Here is a 12,705-nt window from a genome sequence, read left to right on the forward strand (position 1 = left end):
TATACAAAGATTAGCAAAAAATAGCAGATCTGCTATTTTGAATAGCCAAATAAATCTAAAATGACAGATGCGTTCCCAGATTGAATGGGTTACTGGAGCGGGACGAACGATCCGCTCATCTTATTAACCACTTAAACCCTATATACTTCGTTGACAGAGGTCCCTCAGATCTGTACTTGGGGCCCCCCACCCTCCTTTCTACCCTCTACACCGAGTCCCTTTGCTGAAAATAGCTGATCTACAAGGACGAGCTTTGTAGATGTGCGATTTTCGCCGAACGTTTTCTTATTATGACATGGCACAGAATAGGGTTCATGTAGTCGAGGTCAAAGCTCAGGTTGTGACTGCCCAGCGAACAAGATTAACAGGGCGTAGCGTTTGTATTAAACGTGTTTTACAATCTGCTCAGATTGACGACTGTAGCAACTTCCTTCTTAAGAAAGAAATCAGGGAAAGTAAATAAATGACATTTGGCTTTAAAAAACGGATACTGGTGGCTTATCACATCAGTAATGGTTTGAGTTAACAGGGACGTTGTTGCAGCGGACGAATAGTCTGCTAACCCACGATTGGAAAAAAAGTAGCTTGATTTATTAGGAAAGTTCTGGCAAACTGGTAGGGTAGGCCTTCCAAAGACTTAAGCTACCTTTCAAACAAGATCATTATCAGACAAAGAAACAAAACTGTTGCCTGACAACCGTTTTGTTTGAAATATGACTGGAATGATGACTATGAGGTAGGGCCTCGTCTCACACAGAGGCGACAACAGAGGTGGTGGAAAAAAGAAGTGTGTATGATGTATAAAACAAAAACAATCAGCCTTGAGAGACAAAACAGTGCTGAAATAGTATTTTTATTAAATACTTTCAAGATCCAAGTTCGAAGAATAACAAAGCTATGATGAAGACCAACTAACACTCAGACAAACACTTGATAGTCGTCAATTCATGGTTTGTATTTCATTGTACATCATGATCATGCAAAAACACTCCAGCATCCATGTGAAGGCTGGGGGAGAAAGCGCAGCCCAAATAGTATATCATTACAACGCAGGGAAAATGCTAACATCGACGGCCTCAATGCCAAGCTACGGCTCCTGTATCCTTTTTTTTAAATTAAGTTTTTTTCTTTTTTTTGCAGTTTTACTTTTTTTTGTCTTTGCTTTTTAATTGTTCATGTCACCTATTCAACATTCTGGATGGAGGAAGGTCTCATTTCAAAGATGCAAATATCGTTATATATTATAAACACTATCCCCATCCTTATTTAGGTAGGTACATGGTAGAAATGCTTAACTGAAACATGCATATAACTAGGTCTTCCCGCTCTCTGGCTTCTGCGGTGTAAGGTCTCACAACTTGCCAACTGTCTCTCTTTCTTCTTATTTTTTTTTGGAAACTCCTTTTTAAACTGAGCAGGCCGCGTTTATAAAGAAACACTGAGGGTCGATTATGTCAATAAATAATTTAGCCCTAATCAATCACTGATCATTCTGTCAGAATTATGCATTGTTCATCTTTATCTCCATCTTGTTTCCCCCCATTTTTGAGTGTGCGTGCGTGCGTGCGTGTGCATACGTGCGTGTGTATGTGTGTGTGTGTGTGTGTTCGAGGGGAAGAGTGCAGAACTCTAGCTTGGCTGAGCAGTAAAAAATTACCAAACGGCAAACGACAGTTAAACAGCAACAGCGACAACAAAACTCGAAAACCAAGTTAACACCGGAATAGCGAAAACGAGAGAGTTACAAACAAACAAAGCCTTTTTTGTTTTAGCTTTTTTTCCAAGGATAAGGGGGAGAAGGTGATCATCATCGTACGTAGGGAGATATACTGCAGGGCCAGATAACAACTGGACGGACGGACGGACGGATGGAGACAGTCAAGTAGCACAGCAGGAGGGGAGCGGGAGGGGGGGGGGGGGGGGAGGGCGGTACGCCATGGTCACACAAAGGCAATGGTTTGCAGATATGTCACAAAGCCTAACACATAAACAACAGGCGTGATATGTAATCCACCGCAATGGAGAGGAGGCTGACTCGCATGCGTTTTTGCGAGGTTAGGAGTGAGGATGTTGTTTGGGGTGGACTGGTGGACACAGGCGGTGATGATGAAGATCTCTTGTTTTTCTTTTTACGTGTCTTACGTTTATTTTTCCATTCATTCACTTCTCAGTCTGAAAACAGTCGTGTGTCCATGACATTTGTACTGTGTGTGTGTGTGTGTGTTTATGTGACCCGTGACAACATAAGCTTATATGAAAGATAAACTACCGTTATGTTAAGGAAGAGCAGTAACACCAAATTAAATATGTTTTTTAAATTATGGAGTGTTCAAAAAATGTCCAAGATCTATAAAATGTTTTTTTTTTTCCTTTTTTCTTTTACGCTCTTGGGCCAAAACCAGAATTTTAAGGTCATAAACAGGCTATCGTGGGGGTTCATAAGGTTCATGGGGGTTTATGAGGTGGTTCCCACGACCGGGTGCACAGGATGAGTCTCTTGATGCATGTACATATATTACACCTTTCTACATAACCCTATACATACACTGTATGTACAGAGGGATTATAAACAAACCGCCAGGCCTTTAAGAGCAGAAAGCGAGGGGAAGAGGTGAGGGGAATAGGGTAGGGGGGTTTAAGAAGAAGGTGGGATTAAAGAGAGAGAGAGAGAGAAAAAGAAAGAAAGAGAGAGAGAGAAGGGGCAAAGCAAGGGAGAGATGGCGGGAAAACATGCAAAACGCAGACGCCTTTCCCAGACCTGTCTCTCTCTCTCCACTGCATACAGACATACCTAAAAACATGTACGCGCATTGCAGCTTTGTACTTGCACAATAAAACTCAGTTCGCTTAAAAAGTAGCCTCAGACACAAGGTTTTTAGTCAAGACAACAAGTCTCAGCTTATTCACAGGAACGCAAATGGGACAGGACCCTAAAAAAAACAAAAAAACAAACAAACAAACAAAAAAATAGATCTGGAACGCGAAACCCCGCGGACCTTCGCTTCTCTCGGAAAAACGAAAAAACGTTAACGAAACGAAAACGCGACACACATGACCACATAAAAAGCCTAAAGTTCTACACTTTGGTGCTCCATGTTTTTTTTTTTCCTCTTTCCTTTCTTTATATCAAGTTTTTGCTCACGTGGTCAAGTTCTCTCATTCCCATTGAACTGACGTGATTTTTCCCTTTCCCCCTCCCCCGATTCTAGACTTTCGCTTTTGAGGGGGAGGGGAGAGGTTTCCCTATATCATTTACATCAACTTCCGGGATATCCAGCGTCATGCTTTCTGCCCGGAAGACCCCCAGGATGCCAAAAAAAACGAAACATAAGTCCAATACCTCAGCCGCCACTCCTCCGCACACACTCCTCCTTCTGTTCCTCGATCATACATAGTAAATATAAATGCTTAGTTGGGTTCTGGTGGTATTTTTTCTTGTACATCTAGTCATAATTTACACAGGATATTCATAACTCATAAACCGTCACAAGTTCAACTGTTAAAGCCTCTTCCCACCCCCGGGTCGTCTCATCTTGCGCGGGCAGAAAAAAAGATGGCTGCCAGGGGGGAGGGTCAGAGGGCAAAGACAGCGCCCTCCTTATTTGGGGCGCCAGATGCATGCATCATCCCATGGGGGCGGGTGCCTTGTGTTCGGCTGTGGCCCCCAGCAGGTCAAAGGAGGGACGGGATTGGTTGGTGGTCGTGGAGAGGGATGCAATCTCGCCCGGCCGGGCTCCTTGGCATGAGCCAATCCACGCTGAGGACGTGCCCCTTTAAACACGCTCGCCGAAAAATCTGCCCCCCAAAACACACGCTCCAGTGGACTGGAGGCTCAGGACCACTGTGGGACGGATGGGATGGGTTGGGGGGGGGGGGGGGGGGGGGGGTGAGGTGAGGTGAAGAGGGGGAGATATTTGTTCATTATTAGCATGGTTAGCAGCCAAGAAACTTGTACTCGTTTTGTCCGAAAAGGTGTGTACTGTAAGTGCCATTACTTGTTGAAAAGTTATATCTCTACAGTATATTCCAAATAGTAATCATTGCTAGAGAGTGTTTGTTCATTAACAGGGGTTTCCCCCTGTCTCTCCAGCTCTTTAATAAACAGAAAATATTTTTTTAGGACAGGATACCAGTGTTATCCCATAATGTTGAACTGCTGTAGTGGACCCAGGTGGTCATTCAAATGGGTCCCCAATAAAAGTCTCTCTCTCTCTCATACTCATGTATCTTGAAATGATGCGAACATTTTACAAATACGATTTGACAAATTTGAAAACTATGTACAAATGTCCCACCATCATCCATCACCTAAAATTGAATTCAAAGAAAAAATATAAGCTATAGCCTATGGAACACTGTGTTTAACCAATCCGTCCAATCGGGAAAGGGAACCCCACAAAGATAATGCATCAGCTTCTATTTTATGGCGTCCAGTTCCAATTTCGTCTGCTAATTTATTCCATTTCATCACTTCCAATTTCACTTGTTTGTCATGTCATGTGTTAAAGTCACAACTGCTGCAGCAACTGAACATTTGTTCAAAGATTGTTGGACAACCACTTCAGAGGCTCTATACATCTACGTATAATAACAGTATGCTAAGGTTGGCAAGGAATATCACTGCAAACACTAGCCATGTTTTGTATGGAGAATATAGGTTGAGATACGGTGTTCCAACATACAATAAGGTCAAACTGAAGAGGTCCTTTGTCCATCAGTCGACATTGAGGCTTAATCAGGAGTTTAGGCCAGGGGAAGGCTGAGTGGTGGACATTGCTCTTGTCTTTATATGTCTTTATGTATGTATTTTTGTTTTTTGTGTCATGTCAAATGTATGTACTGTTTGTGTTGCATACATGGCTGCTGGGTCGCAAGACAAATTTCAGTGTGAACTGACAATAAAGTATTATCGTATCGTATCTTATGTATCCTGTATAAGTTCTCTCTCCCGTTTGAATAAAACTGTATATTCTGTTTACCAAAGAGCTGGAGAGACGGGGGAGACCCCTGTTACTGAACACATGTTCTATATCAATGATAGCTAACAAAATGTAGAGCCGTTTAAGACTTATTCTTTAAAGAAATATCACTTACACCACCTTTAATATACGTATATATACATATATGGTATATAAAATAGCTCTGACGGTTGGTTGGTTAGTGGTCAGAACTGGCAGACAAACTTCTCAGCCACAGTGAAAAGGTACAAGCATTTTGGGTGGGTTTGAAAATGACATCCTCATTATTAAATGAATAACCCCCCACCCAGTTCATTTGAGCCTTTTTGTATGTATCGTCGCTGTCAGGTGGAAACCTTGTATATCCAAAACCGTAGAAAAATGTTAAAATAGTGAAAATAACTTACAAAATTGCAGTGTGAGGCGTTGTGTGAGCTTGTAGATATGCTACTTTCACAACTTTTGTGAGACACTCTTGCATGATGTACCAAGTAGGGCATTGGTTCTCAAAGTCGGGTCCGGGGATCCCCGGGGTGGTCCAGGGGGTCCCCAGAAAAATCTGTTAATACAGATTTCACCCCTTTATCCATATTGTATACGTTGGCCATTCAAAAATAGCAGATATAGAAGCTCACAGTGTGTCACTTCGTGCACCGCTTCGAGCTTGTAGATCTGCTATTTTTGAAAGATTTGAAAAAATCTTGAAATTTGAATTTTTCAACACAAATCTTCTATTCTGGGGGTCCTTGGCACAACATTGGCAACATTTTCAGATGGGGGTCTGCGGCCAAATATATATCTCAATTTAGGGGTCCTTGGCATGTAAAAGTTTGAGAACCATCAAAGTAGGGCATTCAGTTCCGAAACATAAAAAACATGAAAAAGTTGAGATACGGCGATACGAGGTTTCTTTCCCGACAGCAACGATACGCACATGTGTTTAATCGTTCAGGTTATATTGTCCGTACCTGGATCACTGTAGTGGTGCGGCGGGCGCCCCCGAGCAGTGGAAGTGAACGTTGAGCCACTTTCCGTCGCGGCGATGCCACACCCTGGTCTCCTCCGATTGGCTGGAGCGAGGGCGTCCCACGGAGTCCACGAATTGCGTCAGGCGGATGTAGGCGATGCAGGCGGCATCCTCGCCGATCAGGTGCACGTGTGGGTTGAGCAGGGTGGTGTGTACCGGCTTGCTGTTCTTGCTCAGCACTGGATTATATAGGAGACACACACACACAGTACAGCACAGTTTACAACTGCAAATTGAGGAACAATTGTGGTAGAATTATTCCTTATATTATGTTGTTCACCTTTTCCTTATATGTTCTTATGGATTAAAGCAAAATGTATTTTTAAAACAAAATGCCAGAGGGTTAACCTTTGCTTTGATGAAATATCCGAGATCTACAAGCTCAGAGTGCCGCACTATAAGCTTATAGATCTGCTATTTTTGAAAAATCGTGAACATGTGTGCAAATCTTTGAATATATATATATATTTTGTATAAATAGAAATATTTTTTATAAATATATTTAACATGTTTAACTCAAATCTTTACTTTTGGAGGTCACGGTCACAAAATATGAGATGGGGGTCCGCAGCCAAATATGTATCATTTTGGGGGTCCTTTCACATGGAAAAAGTTTGAGAACCACTGCCACACACAGCTATTTTCGGTGCATGGCACCTTTCCATTGAAGACATGCTGACTTCAATGGAATCCTTAATGACTTGAAATCAGTCGTGGCGACTGAGAACTTGAATCCATGTGTGTTCTGATAGTCTGCATACTATGAGAGACGATGACATTCTGCCTGTAACAAGATGCCATGGCTCAGCCCTGGTCTCTGTTGTTTCAGGTACAGCTTGGTCCCTCAAGCAGCTTCTCTCTGATCTCGAGTACAACTATGGTCTGATCCCTGTGTTCGACGCAGAACTACTTCCCCACCGACCTGTGAGTCTAATGTACTTCTCCCCATGATATACTGTTATGTATTAACCCATTGATACCTGGAACGCATCTGTGTCACTTTAGATTTCTTTAGGCTATTCAAAAATAGCAGATATACAAGCTCATAGCGCGGCACCGAGTGCCGCGCTATGAACTTGTAGATCTGCTATTTTTGAAAAATCGAGGGAAAAAAAATTGGGTTTTTTTTCAATTTCTTTTTAGGATTTAGAAGACATTTCTAGAATCTTCTCAGGTCTTAATGGGTTAAAAACCCAACCACCACCACCTTGAAATAAGTGTCTCCGACTCCATTTGCCTCATCAAATACTGATTGACCCATAATTCCTCGACACAGCTCTTCTGTTGAGAAATGTACATCCTGTGGTCAGGTAAGACCACTCACTACTGGCTGACAAGTTGTATTGCCTGAAGCTCAAAGCGCAATATATCCTCTGCCCCAAACAGGCATTTTGTCTGAGCTCAGCAGTAGATAAATGTCAGTGCTTGGCGACTATTTGCACCACACGCTATTGGTATAAAATGAAGCCATAATTTTGCGCTCACCAATGTGACGCATGACGCTGTAGTCCAGCCTCTCAATTACAACACAACACACTCTGCCCTGGGCATAACGTAGTGTTTTCCCTGCATGCCTTGTGGAAAGGAATAGATTTACAAGCTAACAACGCCTAGCAATCCGATGCGTTGTTAGCTGTAGATCAGTTATTTTAAAGGCACGCAACACTGTTCTACTACGGAGTATAAATTAGACAATGGATCGCATGACGACCGCAATGGAAAACCAGCTAAGCTGTCAGCCTTTTTTTGTGTTTATCCGTTTGATTATGGTGGGCCAAGTTATGTTGCATATTGTCGCTGTCGGGCAGGAACCTCTTGTCTCTATATTCTAACGTGTTGTGTATTTTATTTGTAAATTAACGCTCTACTTGATCATCCTAGAGCGTCACACAAAAAAATCAGAAGTAGCAGAGTCACAAGCTCGAAACGCAGCGCGAAGCGCCACGTTTTGAGCTTGTGGATCTGCTACTTCTGATGTTTTTTTTTATTTGAATGCTGAAAAGTAACAGGTTGAGGTTTCCACCCGACAGACGATATATGTTTTTTTCATGATCAATAAAGATGTCAATCCATCAGTCACTAAGGCTGTAGCTAGCAACATTTTATACTGAATGACATGGCATTTTTCAGTACTCGATGGTATCGAAGCAGTTAGTTTGGTGCCATAAAGGTATAGTATCATGGTACCCAGTCCTACACTTAAGTTAGAGGCCATTCTTTAAAAAAATCTAAATCCTAACAGTTTTTTTTAAAGAAATGTAAAAAATATTTTTTCAAGATTTTTCAAAAATAGCAGATATACAAGCTCGTAGCGCGGCACTCGGTGCCGCGCTATGAGCTTGTATATCTGCTATTTTTTAATAGCCAAAGAAATCTAAAGTGACACAGATGCGTTCCAGGTATTAATGGGTTAAGGATACCAGATTCTAATGCTATAACTGGAGTGGACAGAGCATGGTTTGACTGTAAAGCAGCACTGTATTGTTGTGTGTGTGTGTGTGTGTGTGTGTGTGTGTGTGTGTGTGTGTGTGTGTGTGTGTGTGTGTGTGTGTGTGTGTGTGTGTGTGTGTGTGTGTGCGTAGCTGCACTGTATGAGAAGAACTGACTGTACCCACGATTCTTTTGTGTGTGTGTACCCAGCAGGCATACATGTGTGTGCAGCTGGCCGACATGTGCATTGACTGTACCTGTCATTCCTGTGTGTTTGCTGTAAGCTGAACTGAACGTGCAGACCGCAGACCAGCCACATGCACACAGTGTGTCACAGTCATTTGTCCCTCGCACATCAAAGGAAACTAAAGTGGACTTTCATCGACTTCCTTTTGATGGACTGAACAAAAAAGGCACACGTTTTTATTGTCCACGGAAATCTCCACCCTTCTCATTACCCTAAATTTAGCCACTAAAAGGAGTAGTTCACCCAAAAAAAAATCATATTTTCAATCAATTACACACCCCATGAAGCTTCGACTTCATGGTGATTTTTTCTTTAACTTTTTGTCGCATTCCTAAGCCAATAATTTGATGACTGGGTGGCTGCTCAGTAGGAGACTCAATTGAGTGTCCTACCGGAGACTCCGCTGTTCATCAAATTATTGGCTTAGGAATGCGACAAAAATAAAACAATTGCCCTGAATTCAAGTCTTCCAGGGGTGTGTAATTGATAGATTATTTGGGGGGTGAACTACTCCTTTAAACCCTACAACCTACATACTCTGTTGACCGGGGGTCCTCCAGGGGTCTAGACTTGGTTCCCTCCCTTTTTCCCTCTACACCAAGTCTGCAGAAAATAGCCGATCTACTGTACGAGCTTGAGGATCTACAGCCGAGCCTGTAGATTCATCAGTATACATTACAGACAATACAATACAATACCGATATACTAAAAAAATATATTGGAATATGTTTTCAGGGTTTCCGTTGCACAGATGGCATGGCGAAAGCATTTGAAAATATGTTATAAGCTGACAGTGTGTCTCCAGAGACTGAGTGTGTCTCTAGAGTTTTGGGCATACTGTATGTACTGCTGAGTGGGTAGAGAGGCCATCTGCTAGGCAGAAGGTCACCGGTTCTACCCTTGGCTCTGCCCGTCTGCGTGTCCCTAAGTGTCCCTGAGCAAGACACTTTAAACTCCTAACAGCTCTGCAGCACCGAGCGCCCGTCTGAGCAAGCCATGAGCTGGGTGAATGCAGAAAAGTAATTAACGCCTTGGGATATATTTTGGGCAGGACAGTGGTTCTCAAAGTGGGGTACGGGGACCTCCAGGGGTCCCTTGAAAGGGTTCCAGGGGGTCCCCAGCAAAAATAGTTAATACAGCGTCACAATCAGTATAACCACATTAACCCTATCCTATACTACAATTGGCAAGTTGCGCTGTGCGGTCTGTTACGTGCCACTGCCGATGTGACAGATATGGCCATATGGCCATATCTGTCACATCGGCAGTGGCACGTAGGTGTCGAACTCTAGAGGTTCGGGCCGCGTAGCAGCCCGAATTTCAAGTTTTATACATTGCTGATTCAATTTACCATCTAACAAGATCACAACGTGTCACATCATGACACGTGAGCTTGTAGATCTGCTATTTTAGATTTTTTTTTTACAAAAATCTTCTTTTTTGGCGGTCTCTGGCACAATATCTTTTCAGATGGGGGTCTGCGGCAGAATAATACCCTAATATATCAATATGGGGGTTCCTTGACATGAATAAAAAAAAATGTTTTAGAACCATAGCGGTAGGAAAACTCACGGTTTTCAAAGTAGAACTTGTGGAAGTCCATTCCTTCCACCAGGTTGCCCAGTGCCTCCGGCTCAAAGGAGGTCAACCCGGGATCGCAAATCCTCCTGGAAAAAAAAACGACAGAGGGCGATAGAGAGCAGAGAGGAAGTGGGGGGGAAAGGGAAGGAACAGCGGAGGAGAAGGGAGGGGTAGAGGGAGGGAGGGAAGGAAGTGAGAGAGGAAGCAAGTAGAGGGTGAAAAGGCAGAGGGAAAAGGAGAGGTCAGTGAGTATTCAACATTATATTCAAGTGTTCAACCAAAGACCCCTTTAACCACTTAAAACCCCAGCATCCATATTCTGGGGAAAACTTGTGTTGTGTGCTTGTCGATCGGCTATTTTCAACCAAATATTTAATGTAGAACGAGATCAGAGATCTAATGCATCCATACTGAGCCGATATTGTTTCGGCAAGTCGTTTTTAAGAACGAGAGCTTAGTGCAACGTCACGTCAGATTTCCGCATTCATTTACATCTAGTTGACATCTCTCTTCGATCTGATTTGTTGATTGATAGACGAGCACAATGCGATCGATAAGATAGGTATCATCAATCAATCAATATCATCCTCTCTTCCGGTGCTTTCTCTCCTTCGGCGTTGCTAGATCTCCTGAGTGTGTTGCTGACACAGACAGGTCTCGAAAAACAAAGAGAACATCCTCCCAATTTGAAGACGACCATTTCAATGTCAGATCTGTTCAGAAAGTTATGCGGTTTGCAGAGAATGGGTCCAATATTTACTCGAGCCCGACCGATATATCGGTCATTATTGGAGGTTTTTGTCAACATCGGTAGTTAATGAAACTAATGTGGCACAATTTTTAATTAGTTTCATCCTTTCAGTCCCTATACTTTGGGCATGTCATTCTTGGTGAAAATGTTCAATAGTTTAAGCTAATAAAACAAATAGCCGGGATAGCACTCAAAATGCTGGCATCGGTTAGGCTCTAACATTTACTTTAGTGAATGTCGGTCATAATCTGTGCTCATGGTCACTTTCTCCATTGTAATTAAAGAGCCTCACATCCTGCCTCTGGTCTCCCAGACCCCACGGGACACAGATAACGGTTCATCAAATCAAAGTGGCAGCGTTGTGGTTTCATCCTAACCAGTGTTGCCAGCCCAAAATGAGCACTTTGAACCTATATACACTGGCTATTTTGAAAATAGCCGATCTACAAGCTCACAACGTGTTGTGAGCTTGTAGATCTGCTATTTTAAAAAAATATCGTGAAATAAAATGTGGAATATTTGGATGATTTTTGAAACATTCAAACAACACAAATCTAGTACGGGGACAGACCGCTGACAACGTTGTCAGATGGGGGAGGGGTGCTGTCGGTAAACTGGGCCATTCATCAACCAGACAAAACATGTTTAGATTATTGAGGCAGATGTGATGTGATGCCAAAGCCTGAGAGGACGATCAGGTGAACGTGTTGCACTGACAGATTCAGTCAGTGACGGCACCCTTGCGCCCGTTCAGAGTATGGGAAGGCATTGCGGAGTCCCCATTGGCTTAAAGGACAGCCAATGAGGAAAAAGTCACGACTAGCGCAGTGACTGAATATAGACCAGCTTGCTTTCACAAGCTGGTAAAGAACGTAACCGGCAATATTTACAAGCGACTTTACAGAAAGTCGCTTATAATAAGCGGACATGGCAACACTGATCCTAACCATCTTTGGTTCAAACCACCAAAGACCCCGAGTCTGAATGAGACACGACTCCAGTGGCATGACGGGGGAAAGTTGGAACTTGTTGTAAACTCACGTGTAGGCCTCAAAGTCTCCATTGTTGACAGCCTCAATAAGTTGCTCCGTTATCTTGATGATCTCTTGTTTACGAGCTAGAGGGACGAGAGAGAGAAAGAGAGAGAGACACAGAGGTTGAGAGAGAGAGAGAGAGAAAGAGGAGGGGAAGGAGGGAAAGATACAGGGGTGGTAAACATGAGAGGATGATGAAGCAGGTGGTGTTTCTCTCAACAGTCTCTCCTATCCTTTCCTCCTGTCCATAAATAGCTGTGTGTCATTCACCTCATCCTCAGTGCTGACCTGCGGTGACTCAGCGTTACCGTCACGTCCTGCCTCTCTCACCTTCCATGCTTACACGCCACTTAACCCAGTAAAACCGGTGAAAGCATCATCAGTGTCATTTTAGGTTTAACCACCATTATTTTATACTATTTTTATACTATTCAAAAATAGCAGATAAACAAGCTACAAGCTTGTAGATCTGCTATTTTTTTTAAATCGTGAGAATTTGTGGAAATCTTTGAATATATATATATATATTTTTTTAAAGCAAACATTTTAAACTCAAATCTTTCAAGACATTTATAAGCCTCGGGTCTTAATGGGTTAAAACCTTATGTATCCCTATGCCGTCCGGTGGTAACCTTGTACGTCCAAAAAACATTCCTTTTTTATTATTTAAAAAAAAA

The 12,705-nt window shown here is 42.7% G+C and overlaps 1 protein-coding gene across 13 annotated transcripts in view; it reads right to left on the reverse strand.

Annotated features, from left to right (window-relative positions):
* Window positions 1-834: 834 nt before the first annotated feature.
* LOC308104825 (calcium/calmodulin-dependent protein kinase type II subunit gamma) overlaps window positions 835-12,705 on the reverse strand; it is a 74,071-nt gene continuing 62,200 nt past the window's right edge. For all 13 annotated transcript variants that reach the window (XM_080455365.1, XM_080455370.1, XM_080455364.1 and 10 more), the window contains 4 exons: window positions 12,036-12,111; window positions 10,235-10,329; window positions 5,927-6,164; window positions 835-3,841 (listed from right to left, as the gene is read on the reverse strand). In XM_080455365.1, coding sequence (XP_080311491.1) covers window positions 5,932-6,164; window positions 10,235-10,329; window positions 12,036-12,111 — 404 coding nt within the window. In that variant the 3' untranslated portion in view covers window positions 835-3,841; window positions 5,927-5,931. The remainder of the gene's footprint in view (window positions 3,842-5,926; window positions 6,165-10,234; window positions 10,330-12,035; window positions 12,112-12,705) is intronic.

This window comes from Gymnoscopelus braueri, assembly GCF_963280865.1.
Source record: "Gymnoscopelus braueri genome assembly, chromosome: 17".
Lineage (NCBI taxonomy): Eukaryota > Metazoa > Chordata > Actinopteri > Myctophiformes > Myctophidae > Gymnoscopelus > Gymnoscopelus braueri.